Below are 17,402 nucleotides of genomic sequence, written 5' to 3' on the forward strand. Positions count from 1 at the left end.
ACTTGATCAAATTAATCTGATTTGTTGACATGACATGATAATCATTCTGAACTTGATATATCATAATTTTCATAGTTATTCATTATTTGACAATTTTAAGTGATTAGTGAGTGTTATTCAATTTGTTTTGTAAATAATCTAAATTACAACTTTTTTGTTTCAAATGTTTAGACTGAAAATTTAACCGGAATTCAAGTGTATGGAACATAGCCTTCTTTCTGAACTATTTATAGTGTATAAATCGAAATTCGGAGAAGAAACAGTTTTGGGCTGTGCCTGTTAGTCCTTCCTCAATCATTTTAAAGAACTGTGTTCTGTTTATCAATAGCTTATAAATAAATAACGAGCGAAGCTCGGTACCCCGATATTTGTTATTGAAAGATGGAACGCCGGAACAAACCTTCCAGAAGAAAGACAGAAAATGTAAGAGGTAGTCGGTGTTGTTGGCGTTTTCGATATCTCCGCCATTAACGAGCATCGAGTTCTTGAGCTGTTGACACCATGTCTCACTGTGCACCCTGATCGCATCCATGTTGGCATTCGTCATCACCATCAGCCTGTCCATAACTGTGTTGAACGCTGCAAATCAAATCAAACTGGATAGTGAACTATAAGTTTAAAAGATAGTAAAAACGAAGTTCAAGAGAGTATAAAAATATAATAGATAGAATGATTTTTTTTATCTGATGTGGTGGCGAAGTTTGGACAGTAATGTCCACGCTCTACCACTTAACCACATAGAAGAGTGGTGAAGAGTAAATTGATAGAAAGGGCGTACTATTCAATGAATGAGTTCTTTGAGAGTTCCATATAAATGCTGCTTTTCCTGTTGTATCTACCTAGAGTGAGGTCCACGTTATAATGGCAGTGTTTGATTAAGAATCGTATTGCTATCCTTGTCTATCATTCAACAAAGCGGATAGCACTATCTCTTTCTCGCTTTGCTCTGTTGCCAGATCGTCTTTTTAAAATGTAGAATCTATAATAATTAACAAAATAGTCAATCTTAATTATGAAATTATTGAAAATATCATTTCTCGCTCAATAGAATATAAATTATTATTTTATACAAGAATGAACAGTTAATATTACATCAATAAACCTGTATCAGCTACCGTTTATAAAAGGCTTCGACAAGACAGAGGATTGGCAACGTTGTTCCTCTATCTTTCTCCACTTCCATTATAACGTGGACCTCACTATAGTCAGTATTGTGTTCTGTATGTTTATTTCTTATTTCTATAAACTTGTAATCCATAAAAATGCTGCTATTCCTGTTAAAGATACTATGTAGTCAGTATTGTGCTCTGTATGTTGAATTCTGTGTTTTGTGTTATGTATAAAGTATGCTACAATGTATTTCCATGCTGATATACATTTTGTAAAATGTCTGCCAAATGAAGAATTTTGAAATTTCAAGTAAAAAATATACAAGTTGAAACTGGGGAAATATATATTTAGTGAGTAACACTCTTAACTCTCAGAATTCCTATAAATAGCATCAATGATTATCATTCAATCAGTTTTATTGCATACAGTTTGAAGAGAATCTTAGGAAATTTAAATTTAAAATATCCAAGTGAGACTGACCTTAACCATATTAAAACGCTGTAAAAATACACGTGAATAAGACTAGAAAAGAAACAAATACAATAGTCCATCCAGTCGAATGGTCGTTTTCAGGAAACAGCCCCGAAAGAATTTTTCTTGACGGTTCTATATGTATTTTGGGGCGCTGAATTCGAATCTGAAATTTGCTGACACGCCAGCGGGCGGCTTCACCCCCAAAACTTCAGACTTTTTTTATTTTTTTCCATTTAATGTCGAAAACCTTGAGTTCTTCGAGAAAAAGCATTCTCTACAAAATTAAAGATAATAAAATTTCCAATAAATTGAGTGGCCGAGCAGGACTATACCATTTTGGTTCCGGAGCTACGAATTTTCAAAAAAGGGGAATTTTTCAAGGGTTTTTCAAAATTACATGTATTTGTTATGCAATCCTACCACTTCTACCCTATACAACTTGGATATTCTTCTAGTAATGATGAAAAACTACAAATCATGTGAAAGAACAATCAATTCTGAACAGGATTCCTCAGGAATTTTCAAATTTAGTAGTGGTGGGAGTGGGAATACACCCAACAAAGAAAATCTTGTCCTGAAGCCAAAATACAAATTTTTCATTATAATACTTCTAAAAAACAAACAAACATATTTCGGCTGAAATCATCCATCTTACGACGGTTATGTTTTATGAGGATCACCCGTTAGATACACTTAATTTCTGTATTTCCTAGTGAGGGGGTGGGGCACGCATAAGGATACGTCAAGGATCCAAGGTGTATTGTCATTAAAAAGTAATTTTTCATTAGCTATAGGCTAATTGAAAAACAATTAATTAAAATACATATTCATTGAATTTTATTCAATTTATAGAGCTTAAAGTTTCAATTAATTTTGTATTTGTCTTACCATCGTCATTGGTAATAGTTACAGCCGTCCTGTTGATGCTGCCTATCCTGGCTCCCCCGGTTGCATCAAATAGTTCCACCTCGAAGCATTCGTCTTTCTCCGGCGTGAAATCGTTTATTATATCAATCTCCAGCATCAGTCTTGTCTGAAAGAAAACGTTTTTTATTTGATAGGGAAATAATCTTAAGAGATAGAGAGATTCACTTCACTGTCAGCATTCCTTATAAAAGTACCAACGTTTTCCATTCAATCAATGCTGCCAGTATGAAGTGAAACTCACTATACGAGTACCTATAACTAGTAGTTCTGCGAACAGTAGACCTCGCTCATGAATACAACTTTCAATCTAATGAGAAGGGCCAGTACAATAAGTACAGAATATTGTGGAGATTTAGCCATGTCATCTATTATTTTCTCCATTGAAAGTGCTAAAGACACTGTTTGAAGGGACACTGGACTTACCTTTATATCAAACACATACAAATTTTAACTTTTAAATGAAAAAGACTAAGAAATTGTCAAAAAACCACAGATTCATTGATACTTAGAAAGACCGGTTTTGGTCTTAATCAAAGTTTATCAGAGATTGACAATGGTGTAATCACCGAAACCGGGTTTTCTAAGTATCAATATGTGGTTTTTGACAATTTCTTAGTCTTTTTCATTCAAAATGAATAATTACCACAATATCAACTTCTCAACTACACAAAAAGAAAAACAAAATAACCTTTACACCTTCACATACAATTTTTTTCTACAACTGCAGTATTGGACTCCAATACAATAAAGATTTTTTTAAAGTAATTTATCCAATTAATTTGATAAATCAATTTGATAATTAAAATAAGATGATTCAATTTAATTATTCTATCTAATCATAATAATTTATTTTTATTATAATGATATATTATTAGAATAAGATAAAACAATTATTAGTATCTGCAAAAAAAAATTTGGAAGGAAAGAGATTTGAACCTGTCTCACAGTGTGGGAAGCCACGGTCTAACCAACTTGGTCACCATGTGCTGGTAACAATAGATGCGGAAAAGTATGAACATGAATTGCTGTATCTTCAAAGACACATCTTTTCTGGATAGAGGTTAGTTTACAGTTTTTTTAATTACAAAAAAAACCAGAGGTCTTATCAAAAATCGTTACACATACGTTTCTGCGCCTTGTTTCAAAGAACTTGTATACCAAATTTCATCCAAATCGGACAATAACTGCGACTGTAACTGCGGTACAAACAAACAGACAAAAGCCGATCGAGTCGAAACTAAGACCTCAGCTTCGCTTCGGTCAAAAAGTTGCTAGAACTATGATACAAGTGACAAAGTTTATCATCAGAGACTTATGTGTTTCAAACTATTTCAAGCAGTAACCACATATGAATGAATCGACCACAAATCACGTGTTAAAGCGAGGCCACACCTATCATGCATCGTTCCGATCCTACTCATATCCGATATTTCCATGGGGTGGAGTGGAGTGGAGTGTTGGTGGTGGTAAGAGATATCACATTTTTCAATTTCAATATTTATTCACACACACATACAAGATGAATACAAATCAACAAAATGAATACATGTAAAACAAACAATCACAATAAAATAAAATATGACACATGGTGTGACTTGCACCATTCTAGGCCGTTGTCATCTGTGATTCAATCTGATTTGGTTCGGAACGCTGCATGACAGCCCTCGGCTTCAAAGAGGATGCGAGTGAATAAGTGAAAAAACATGCATTTCTAAGAAATGACCAAGAGCCAATAATTTGTCACACAGGTTTGAATATTTTTGATCTAATTATGTTATGGTTATTAGAGCAAAAGTACTGGCGAATACTACAAATAAGGATAGGCCTACTGAATTGTAAATAAGTATATTATTTTTATGTGTAAGGATAATTTATTTTTACTTGGATTAGTAGCTGTATCTTCTGAACAGGATTTTATAATACCGTGCACTCAATCGTTAATCGTCTATGGTGAGGTCCACGTTATGATAGTAGTGGAGAAAGATAGGAGAACAACAGGGCATATTCTCTGTCTTGCCACTGCCTTCTATAGAGGATAGCTGATATATATTTCATGTAATATTAACTGTTCATTCTTGTTAGAAATGATAAATTATATTCCATTCGCCAAGAAAAAATATTTTCCAATGATTTCATAATAAATTTTATTTCCTCATTGTTAAGGAATGATCAGGCAACGTTGCAGAGCTAGAAGAGGATAACGCTATCTGCTTTGTCAAATGATAGCAACACCAATGTTAATCAAATACTGCCATTAAAACGTGAGCCTCACTATAGCCCATCGGAGGACGGGCAGCTCACTAGTATAAATAAGTAATGCTTACCTCTCCATGCTTGAATCGTATAGAGCCGGCGCCGCCCTTGTAGTCGCGCCCTGAAATTGCCGACTTGTCAATGGTGCGGTACTTGACTTGCACCTCCCCGTCCGAGCCTCCCCGCCTCATCACCGGCACCAGCACGCTTCCCGCGCTCTCCTTCACCAGCAGACCGCGTTTCTCGAACGCTATCACGCCCGGGTCTGCAATTCACACAACATATCCTCATAAATCCAAAGAATAGAGCCCCAGGCAGAAAATATCAATTCCTCAATTCACACAACATATCCTCATAAATCCAAAGAATAGAGCCCCAGACAGAAAATTTCAATTGACAACTCACACAAGAAGGGTCTGAAATTCACACAATAAATCCTCATAAATCAAAAGAATACAGCCCAGACAGAAAATCTTAATTCGACATAAATTTTAGACAAGTCAATATGATACAGTAAAACAAACCGAGATGTGGATAATAAAATATACAGCACAGTAGTAAATGAGACCTTTACACTACATTGCAATCTATTTCAAAATCACGTACCCCCTCATACTTGTAAATTAACTATCTAACTGAATATTAGAAAATAGAACGGCTATATTGGAAGAATGAACTATATAATTCCAATGGCAATTAAGTTCGAGGAAGAGTTGATAAAACATATCAAAGTCCCTCCAAAGCTACAATTAAATTCATGAATAGGCTTTCAAATTGAAGTTACATTTTTAAAATACAAAATAGGGCTAAATTGCTTAAGTTTGGAAATTCACGTTCAACTAAACTATAATTTAGTGACTTTTTTGTTAGGGCTACTTTTAATATAAATAAATAGTTATTTGTGCAACTAGTGCGCAAAGTGACAGTTTGCTGCACCGAAAGAAACGTTCACACACGAGCCGTAGGCGAGGGCGGAATGGTTTCTTGAGTGCAGCAGAGGAACTTTGCTCACGTAATTCACATCAAATTTTTCCTACAGTACCATTGAATATAAGAAGTGGTTGATTATGGGTAAAATGATGGCTGAAATCCATCAAACGTTTGTCTGTATAATTTTGTTATTAATAACAACTTTAATTTATTTTAAACTTGATAATCCAATTGAAAATTAATAATCGATAATTTATTCAAATTAAAAATTAAATTAATCCAATTAATTTGAATAATTTTGAGTAAATCTTAATTTATAAATAATTTTTCAACCAATCAATTTATTAATGAAAAAAATATTATTTAGAATAATGAATAATATTAAAAATGTATAATTTAATGAGTTCTCATTTTATTTATCTGAAAATCAGAAAAAATATAGATAGAACCATTTCGCATTCAAAATACACGCCAACAATATCAACAGATGATTGGGATGGCTTGCAAGATAATACGCAAAGTATTAAGAGTAAGCAAAGTAATACTACTAGAGCGGAAAAGTGATTCTTTGCGTTCTGTAATCAGTGCAGGAATGGTCACTTTTTAAGGTAACTGTAGGAAAAATATAAATCTGAGCACCCTTTTAAATTATTTAATCAGATTTATATTTTTATTTATATTCTATTTAGCTTCATTAGATTCATCGTTGAATTTTACTAGAGAATGTTTCAAAGTAAAAAATGTTGATCAATATGAGTAGAAAATTATGAACAAGAAAAGTTCATTGCTTTTATCGAACACTTACCATCGTCATCGATAATGGTGACTTCCATGATTGAGATACGACCCAACTCCACATGCGAGTTATCTTCGTCATGGATCAGACTCAGCCGTAGGAAGAACTCTTCATTGGGTTCCCACTTGTTGTCGTCCATTATCTCAACTATAACCTACAATCATCACAAAATAGAAACTTAGTAAATTACTGTTTTGCAAAAGTGGTATAAAATTGCTAGATATACAGATGTATGATGTACATAGTGTGAATCGTTCATTACATGTGATAAGTGATAGTAAGATTCAAATTCAAATAATAATCTTTATTCACACAAGAAAAAAATACAGCAGATTCACTTCAAAATGTCAGCATTGTTTACTTGAAAAGCTGTTATTGAATGTTTTGTAAATTGATGTTATTCATATGACAGTTTAAAGTGAATCTCAATACCATTTTCTATTAAATTATCGATTTTTACAATCCAATTGATAAAAATTAAACATCTTCGTTTCGCAGGTTTTGTTTGTTTTGATCCCGCCGCTATCTAATTTGTTCAATAATGTTGATGAGTTTCCTCATCAACACATGCATTATAAACATGTTTTATTATACTAGCATTTGAATACATTTAGTCATTACACCACAAGTGCTAAGTTATGTGAATTTGAAAGTGTGAGCAAACACGAAAGCATGCTCCTGTAAAATAATAATTTTTATTGAATGAAAGTGGAATATTGACAAAATCTCAAGTCTCTTCAATTATGTGAATTTATTTTCATTGAAATAAAAAAGAATCATGAGTTTCTATGGAATGTATTTATTCGATTCATTATAACATAATTAGTGTAGAGTAAAATTGAATTTTATGTGGAAAAAGCTTCACCTGTTTTTCTCTCTGATTCTCTTCGAATGTGATGATTTCATTGATGGCAACATAGTCCTCGCCTCTCACTGCTGTTCCGTCAATTGATTCCACTCTGCAAGAATATACAAAATTGATAAATTCAAAATACTGTTGAAAAACACTAATACATTATTGTTTAAGTTTAGATTATCCTTGTTTTGCCAATGGCAGCGTTCATGATTATATAAATATTCACAATACAGAAAACTGTCGGCATTCATTATAGAAAACATCAATGATTCCCTCCCATTCATTCAATACTGACTGATTAAAGTGAATCGCACTACAGTAAAATCTTGAGGTGTTATTTTTTCGAAACAACACCAACGGCGCAATCACACATACCAGCATCAGAGTCAGTGAGCGGTACAGTCAAAATATAATTCGCATGAGTTATAATTCCAGAGTTCTACCATAGAGAAACAATAGAGTAAGTAGATATCCCATGGTATAGGGCGTTTATGTCGAAACTTTTACTGTTATCTCAAGCCGATAGTCCATGTAGTTCTTTCCCGTGAAGCTGTGTGACGCTGGTAGTCTCTCATATTGTGCCGTTCATACACTCTCACCCCAACAAAACAGTAGGAATCGACAATAGTAGACAGTAATCGGCTTGAGTAACCAGTAAAAGTTGCGACATAAACACCCTATACCATGGGATATCTACTTACGCTATTGTTTCTCTATGGTTCTACTTACTAACAAAATGTTAATAATTTAGCAAATAGTACTTTTGTTTTGACCGATAATTATTGTAAATAATGATAATTTTGTTTGATTGTTAACAAAATTTATTTTGTTTTTGTAAAATCCTAGTTGGATAGTTTATAATCTACAAAACTTTACAAAATATAAAGTGTCATTATTGTATGATTGTAAAATGAAAGTGATTTGATTTGCGTTTACTCAGACCAGCCGAGCGAGTATGAATAGTCTCAATAGAACGTATGATGAAAATAATACTCTCACAGTACTTTCGCTTCACTTCCACTGAATCTGAGATGTGGGAACCCGCCTTAATACTGTAACTCTTTTAAATAAATTATCATAGCTGTAAAGTCCTTATTGAAAAATGTCAAGTAATATTCGGCAAACAGAGGCAGATTGGAATTACCTAACTCTGGCCTGCGGCTGTAGGTTGCCATGTCGCCACACGGTCACCGAGAACTTGCCGATTGTCTCCCGAACTGCGACAGTGGCCGCGTGGAACTCAATCACCGCATTCTTGTCAGTGTCCGGTCCACTGGGCACGTCGCCCAGATCGGGTGCGGCCGGGTGCTCGTTGATTACATCATAAACCTGCAGAATCATATGTATTCTTTATTCATTTATACAATAAGTACATTATCAAAATGATAGGAAGAGGAAACATAAGGTAACATTGTGCTATTCCACTCCCAAATTTAGATAACACATAGTCCGAAATAGGTTAAGTCTTGTAGTTCTTCAATTCACAACATTTTCAGTTCTCAAGTATTTTCAAAAAGTAGATTTTCAAATTTATAGCTACAATAGGAAATATTCGCATATTAAAAATATAATTTTGAAGAATTACCGAAATTGAATTGAATTACAATCAACGGAAATTAAGTGAACTGAAATAGTCTACAGATTTAGTATTCAGTAATAGACACTACAGATTGAACTAAACTTTGAGTAAACAACTAAACTAAACTAAATTAAAACTAATGAAATTAAAATAACTAAACTAAACTAATTAAATTAATCAACTAAATTAAACTTTGATTTATCAACTATTATTTAACATTGTTGTAGTTGTTTGTTGAAGTAGTTTGTTGAATTAATTTATTATACCCTAGTAGTTTGTTGTAGTAGTTTTGTTGAAGTCTTTTTTAAATATTTACGTAGAAGCAGTGTCTAGACTACAACGAAGTTAGGTATTATATTATAGTGTTTCATTATGGAAAACAACATCAAGTTTATTTATTTATTTATTCCATTGTCATTACAGATCATAATTATAATAAATATAATATGATTACATAGTTGATTTATGTTTTTATGTTGATTTATTAATCATGATATGATGAACGGAAAACATTGAGTAATTTATTAGAGTCAACGGGAATAAAGTGACAATGAATGGAGTTAAACACAGTGTTAACCTCTTTACAATGCAGATAATAATCATGAAAGAAAATTGCTGTAAATTGTCGTTCGTTATTGAGAGGTTGTTGTGTCAAGACTCCTGCCACTACATCTTACCATTCTTATAATATACTAAGGAAGTGATCAAATCATACCCAATACTGTATAATATCACGAGCGTAGGTAGGGTGATAGAACAACAACTAATATTTAACGTTAAAATTTGAAAATTCATACGGTTGAAAAAATATTTTTTGACTAGGTTCAGAATGTAGCTTACCAATCATTTTTCAGAATTGTGACTTGAACGTAGTAGTGTTTAATCAAGACAACGTATACTCTTCAGTAGCTAAGTTTTTGAAATAATTAGTTTATTAAATTAATGTAATGATAATTGAAATGTGTGAGAAAAGCAAATGGTGAAGGATGAAAAAGCCCTGACTATAAATTATGAGTTCTTAAAATTCGACTTTCAGTGATACGAATTGAATTTCCAATTAACTGTTTCAGTCTTAGCTAATAGGGATATTTTTTCTTACACGAATATCTCATTATTGTTTGTTTTATTCAACTTCCTGCTCAAAGTGAACAATTTTTGAAAAACTACATTAAAGTGTAGACGTACCTGTTTTAGTCTGGTGCTGAGAATAGGTTCAAGTCTTCTGCTGCCAGATAGAGAGCGCACGGCGCCTATGCGATACCACATCGCTGAATGAGGCTGGGCATTCACTAGTCTAAAACAGAATAACATTACAATATTTAGCTGTATTTAATATTTGATAAATTGGTAGATGCAACGTTTTTCAATTAAATTATTCATTTCATTATTTCTTTCAACTTCTTTTAATAAATAACGAAGACGGATGCTATATAGTCTGTGCAAGCCTTGAATTGCAGCAATTCTAAAAAATCACAGAATCTAGAAAACCTGTGAGCTAATTGTGTTAGAGAAAGAGAGCGTAGGCTTTTTCGATGGAATAGGCGTAAAAATGGCAACAGTGTGCTCCTATTGGTCTATTGAAAGAACATTGACCATAAAGCCCCGAGCTGTAAACTAAAGCCGTGTTTTCGTAACGGGCAGACGACAGAATTCACTTTAATTAACATTGGTTCTTATGGGAGTGTTCACCCATCGACAGAAAGTTGAGCAGAAAAAAAGAACTGTTCAAATCAGAAACGAACTGTCGTTCATTTTGCCGTTCTTTTTAAGGCCTATCAACACAATGCTATTTTGCTTCGACCGATCACTGCTCGTGAACCGTTTTGTCGAAAAAGAACTAATTTCGGGATTCTGTCGACGGGAACAGACAGCTTCGAATTCTTTTTCTGCTCTGATCACGTGACACCGGCAGAATAATTCTTTCTCTGGATCAGACGCCATGTTCTTTTTAACCTCAATCTTTGATTGTTGGTTGGTTTGTTTTGATATTATTTTGCTGTCGGTTGTCAGATTTCGGATTGCTACTATTATACTGTGAAATTAATTTGCAGTAGAAAATTGAGGTTTAAAATATTTCCATTGATTTCTTTATTCTTATAATTTTTACAAGAGAAATTGAAAATGGATTTACAACAGAAAGGCGTAAAATTCATTATAAATTTGATGCGACAGTTCAAAGTTTTGTACTTTCCAGACCTGCACAACGAATTACCTATTTGAAAAATAGAATATGGTTAAAAATTGCTGATATGATAGAGGATTCAAGTAAGTAGACTTAAAATTCTCATAATAAAGTAGGCTAGATCTACCGTACACAATTTAATATAATTTTTATAAGTAGACTACCAGCATGTTTACAATTTTTATTCAGGTAGCCTACTGTAGTAGGCCTTTAATAACCTAGTCTCTAGGTCTAAATTGCTATCTTTTTCATTTTTCAAGAAGTTAGAAGTTGACGAAAGTTTATTTATTTATTTAAAGTATAATTTCTAGTATTTAATAATAATGTAATTGTAAAGCCTAGACTAGGCTGTTTGTTTATGGTAGAGAATTATCACAAGAAAGAGATAAATCTAATCAATTATTTAAACTCATTCAAGCTTGATTGATTAGATTAACATTAAATGATCAGATTCAAAACATTATTCAACCAAGATAACATTTTGCATTTCATTATAAGATAAGATAGCATTTCATGCTAACAATCTTTTAAACTTTCATTGAGTTGGCCTAATCACAAAATACATTTTTTATAATGCAGCTAGTAGTTTACACAAACCGATTTATTGAAAATAACATCATTATTTGACTTTGAAGTATTTCATTACATTCTTAGTCCTAAACTTCCATTATCCATGTTGTACCTCAAAATATTGTAAACCCATAGTTTATCAATACGATAACAAAACTAACCTGACTATTAGAACATTTACTTTGTCTTTGGTACCTATCTATAAATTAATCTTCTTTTAATTAATTTAAATTCACTTGGAAACAAAATTACATAGATTGTTAACCTATAGAAATAACTTGATCAGAGTCAGTGTAATTGAATATTGGAAGACTGCCATTGAAAGAAGATAAAATAGGTAGGTACTATTTTTCTGGTTGACCATTGCTACCAAACTCATTTAAAACTAAAATAGTAATGTATTTGAAACACTTATCCATGCTCTATTGATCGATATATTGCATGATGCCAGGTTTATCAATGTAAATAGTATAAATTAAAACAGGAGACACACAACATAGATGGATTAAAACACTGAAAAACTTACATTATAATCGGAAATTTTCAAGGAACTGTGTCCCTTTTCTCGACCGAGCAGAGAGTGTAATGTAAGTTTTTCAGTGTTTTTAATCTATCTATGTCGTGTGTCTCCTGTTTTAATTTATATTATAAAACTTTAAAGTGTTTTCTGTTATGTGCTAAGAATGTAAGTAGGCTATATACTTATAGTATGTATAGTCTATCTAATGTAAATAGTTTTTGAGGCCCAGTTCACTTCTAATTTATTCAAAGTCCAAACTATGTATTATCATTGATGATTAACTTCACTTTATCTCCAAAATGGATATATGTTGAAAGATTAATATGTTTCTTTTTTCAGGTACCATTTACAAACAAAATATTGAAGAGAATGTGCTCAAAGGAAATGCATATGAATTCTTTTTTGTTGACCAGGATGGAAAAATTCTTTGGAACCCATAGTTAGAATAAGTTAGTTAGGTAAGATCAAATTCCACACATTTTTAAACTTTATATAGGCGATGTCATTTTATACAGTTTCCCATTTTTTCAAAAAGTTTATCCACAATGTTTTATTATCGATTTGATGTTAGATATTCAAATAGTAAGACATAATAAAATGGTATGTGACTAAAATAATTGAAATACTGACTGAATTTTGAAATCATTAATAGCTTACAGTATACAATATTTCGAAACAACGTGAAACCACATGAGATGAAGATGGACAGTTGAGAAGAATGTTTAAAAAATAATGTATTCACTGTTTCAGGGAATAGAGCTGTTCATAAAATTTGGGATTCCTTCCATAAAGAAATAATTTATGTAACAGAATCTAATAATGTGATAACATTAAATCAATAATTTGATGTTAAAATGTTATCACATTATTAGATTTTGTTTCATAAATTTCTTTATGGAAGGAATCCCAAATATTATGAACAGCTCTATTCCCTGAATAGATAAGTGAATACATTGTTTTTAAAACAATCTTCTCAAATGTCCATCTTGATCTTGAGTGAATGTTGAACTTTATGAATGACCATACATTAGAACTATGAATAGATGACTTCAAAAATTCACTCAGCAAGTGCTGGTAGAAAACACTGAATAATAGCTTTAATGACAGTGATTCCACCTTTTTAAATTTATGATTGAATTTATTAATGCCTGCATTATTTTGAGAGATTCATGTATTTACAGTTTGGTATTTATTTTCAAATCACTTAGTTCTACTTATAATGTTGTAGATAATCATCATTTCAGATTAAGCAATTAATTTATTGATTATTCCCATTTGTTTCATTAAACTTGTTTCTCTGAATGTAGAACTAATAATTACTTTATGCAGTACATCTTGGAAGAGTTTAGTAAACCAAACGGTCGAAAAGTAGGCCTACTGACCACAGAAATAGTAAATGAATTGTTCATGGTATCCAAAAATATGTTTTTCACCAACAAGTTCTTTTGACCTTGGGGCACACTGATTAATCCCAATTCCTGCATGGAGATTTATTTATTTATTCAATCAATCATTCAGAATTACACAACTTACAGATTGATGCTAATAATAATTTAACTGATTGTTGGTTTATTGGAATTTCTCATATAATATTACTTTGTCATTATTGGGGGGTTCCTTCCCAAGAAATATAATTAAAAACTTATACAGATTACAAACAATCAATTCCAGAATTCACTTTGCAAAGTTTTTTATAATGAATAATAAATAATTATCAATAACTTTTTGATTTCAGGCCTAGAGGTGTATTAGCCAGAAGTAGAGGATGACAAAGAAAATCAACTATGAATAATATTCCATGGATATGATTCATGTATGATGTAGTAGCCTACAGAAGAAAGAGATGGACTAATCTAAGAAATATATTCATTTTTTCAGTACATCTTGATGTTTTATTTCATCTTATTCATAATAATATCTTCTTTTTCTGATCGCTCCTGCTAACTGCTTCAATTCAGGTAGTTTTGAAGAAAACAGCAAGTGACATGAAGCTAATAAAATGAGTTTTGATGGTTTATACTTGAGGGATTTTTAAAATTATATTCAACCCTACAGCATCGAACTCTTATTAACAACTTTATTGGTTCTGTATGGCTTCTACTTTTTTGGAAATAATAACATTATTTAACATTGTTGACTAGCAAATGCTAGAGGTAACGTGTAGTTAAATAATAGACTTAATTGGATATAAAATAGGGTATCACAATTATGTATTGCATTAAGAATTAAGTAATAGCACTTATGTACTGCATTGAAGGGGTAATAATTCTTTGAATATGAAAAATAACTCAAGCAAAAGTTGAAAATATTATGTTCCAAGCCACATATATAAGCCAATATAATCACTTTCAATTCTACCTTCTAGGCTATATTTCCAAAGTTTTGATTAAAATTAATAAGCTTTTAGAACATTATAGTAAATAAGGAGTTTGAATGGCTACTCTAGTTCTAATTAATACCCTAATAAAGTATTATTTTAATAGGGCAACTTGAATGTTTAATTATAGAAAATAACTAGTAGGCCTACCCTAAAATATTCAAAATAAGCATGAGCATGCAGTTTCTAATTATGTCATTGTCAAGAGAGTCCTTATTGAACAAGTCGAAACTAATCATGTTTCATTTTGGAATATCACAAAGGTACTAGTTACCTTCTATAATTAATAGATATTTATCCATTTTAAAATAGGCTATGTGTTTTTTAAAGTACCATAACAGACCCTGTTTATTCTAGCAAGATATAGTTATCTCAACAATAATAATTAGAATTAGTTCGCCTGTTTGAATACACTTTTACATGTCATATGTGTTACAGTAATTGCTATATAATTTGTAATTGTATTGATAAATGAAGTAAATAAATAAATAAACCTCTATTAACTGTTAACCACCCTTTATATGTCATGTTGTCATAATCCAATGGGGAGTCCGGTCTCAAAAGATGTCAAACTATCAATCCGATAAACTGAAAAACTTCAATAAATAACAAACTTCTACCTACCTGAATATGGGTATCTAATTTTTTTTGACATTTCTGCTGGAAATGCCAAATAATTCCTCCCAAATTACTATTTGAGCTTCCTTTATACACAACACTCTGTAAGTTAAAATGAAGACTTTGGACTAAGTTAAGGAAAGACTTTGCATCAGTAAAACCTAAAACATTTTAAGTGAGAAAGTGAAAATTTGATAAGTAGGTAGTAGTTGATTATGTTATTTGGAGGTTCGACTGTCTACTCTCTGTCTGTGTCAGTACTACACCGAGTAGTTTTCTCGGAGAGATACGGGATTCTCTTCATCAGTAGGTAATTGATTACAGAAATGAAGATGAATTGCAAAATAAAATTGAACGAGGTTGGGGCACTTACTTTGAGGCAGCTAGCATGGCAGCATCCTCATCAGTTAAGCCGGGAAATCGTTTCACCTCTCGCACGAATGCCACCAGACTGTCCTTGTCCAATTTGCCCTCCTTGAAGAAGTTTCTCTCCAACGCCGTTTTGTCAGCTGAAACATATTTAATTCGCATGAATTAATAATGAAGATTAGATTTTTAATAATTAATGCTTTTATATTCATTCATCAATACAGTTTTAATTATGGATATTATTTTAGGCACCACTGGAATAAACGTGGATCGGAAAAACAGAAGACGTAGTTTGTTTATTATACTGGTTTATCCGATCAATTCTACAGTTTCCTTCTCTATATTAAATCAAACAGAGAGAAAAAGATACATATATCTTATACAAAATCTCACTCTACGAATCAAATTATATTATTAGAGAGAAATAATGCAATTTTATTGATTCCTTTAATAGTACAAGGTATCATTAGTTTTTCTCACCTGATCTGTACTTTTTTGTAAAAATAAAACACATAAATAGTGGTAAATGAAGAAAGTAATAAGTTCACAGAAACAGCATGATAATATTAAATTTTATTTAGGGATTTGAATATCAGTGATTCATCTTCTAATTTTGAATATAATCTCAATTTTATGAGTCATACAGTGGAAAGGTCATTTGATATTTTCAATTTCCTCGCCATTATGTCTGATAGCAACATTATCTTCCGCTTTTAAGTGTCCGATTGCTATTTTTGCAAAGAAGAATAATAATTCTATTGTTATTTTTAGCTACTGTCAATGATTGAATACTGAATCAGCACTAGCAAGTTCTGTTTTTTCAATATAGTTTTTACCTTTAAAGTAATACACCGTATTAAAAGTGATTAAAATTTTATGGTCGTTTTTATCAATAAATGTTTTTTACTGCCATAAAACATTAGCAACAATGTTGTAAACAAACACCATATAAACAGAATATTCAATGTTAATGTGCTAATTATTTACAACAAGTAAAGTTGGATTTGCACACAATAGTAACAGTGAACCGTGAAAATATAATTATAATCTCCATCAGTTCTAATTGCACTATTCCTATTCAGCCTAACGAGAATGGATAATCCCATTAGAGCTTATGGAAATTATATTTCCACTGTCACTGGTGTGTGCGAATACAACTAAGACTTATAATTCAAAATAAAAATGATGAACCTAACTTACTCATTTCATGCCAACGAGTGTGAACACTTTCATAAAAACCTATGGGATTCTTTTTCTGCCATGTGTGAACACCTCCATAACAATCAATTTATCAAATTCATTTACTGCCAGTACGTTGACAATATCAAGCAATAATATGATGAGTGCTTTCAATAATTTTGAAGACTTGATATATAAGCATAATAATATATCAATAGAATAGTACATTTCAATAATATACTTCTCCAGCATCAAATTTTACCCAAGTATCTAGGTATTACACTGGATAGAATACTGTCTGGTGGAGACCACCACGGAGAAAATTCAAACCCGCAATAACATAATTCAAAAATCTGGTGTGGCGCACTCACACAACTTTCCCTGCCGTTATAAAAATCTATCACCTGACGCAAGTGTACACGCGCATTCCAAGTCTACTATTCAAAGATCTGCCAGCTGGTGACAGGACAATAACGCTGGAGACACGAAGTCTGCTATCTCTTCATAGTGAATGATCACAGCCACCTCTAATACAAGGCCGCGGCCTACGATGTTGCAACGTCGCAGTGTAGGCCTACAATCTAATACATGATTGGTGAAAAAGATCAGCTGGTTTTTTTTAAATCTTTTTCACCAATCATGTATTAGATTGTAGGCCTACA

The 17,402-nt window shown here is 32.0% G+C and overlaps 1 protein-coding gene across 2 annotated transcripts in view; it reads right to left on the minus strand.

Moving 5' to 3' along the window:
* Positions 1-17,402, minus strand: part of LOC111055447 (sodium/calcium exchanger 2) — a 75,112-nt gene that overhangs the window by 10,286 nt on the left and 47,424 nt on the right. For both annotated transcript variants that reach the window (XM_039428954.1, XM_039428955.1), the window contains exons 5-12: positions 15,566-15,701; positions 10,111-10,219; positions 8,491-8,675; positions 7,356-7,449; positions 6,500-6,644; positions 4,836-5,029; positions 2,473-2,617; positions 401-579 (exon numbers count right to left, since the gene is read on the minus strand). In XM_039428954.1, the coding sequence (XP_039284888.1) occupies positions 401-579; positions 2,473-2,617; positions 4,836-5,029; positions 6,500-6,644; positions 7,356-7,449; positions 8,491-8,675; positions 10,111-10,219; positions 15,566-15,701 (1,187 nt within the window). The remainder of the gene's footprint in view (positions 1-400; positions 580-2,472; positions 2,618-4,835; positions 5,030-6,499; positions 6,645-7,355; positions 7,450-8,490; positions 8,676-10,110; positions 10,220-15,565; positions 15,702-17,402) is intronic.

This window comes from Nilaparvata lugens, chromosome 5, assembly GCF_014356525.2.
Source record: "Nilaparvata lugens isolate BPH chromosome 5, ASM1435652v1, whole genome shotgun sequence".
In the NCBI taxonomy this organism is placed as follows: Eukaryota; Metazoa; Arthropoda; class Insecta; order Hemiptera; family Delphacidae; genus Nilaparvata; species Nilaparvata lugens.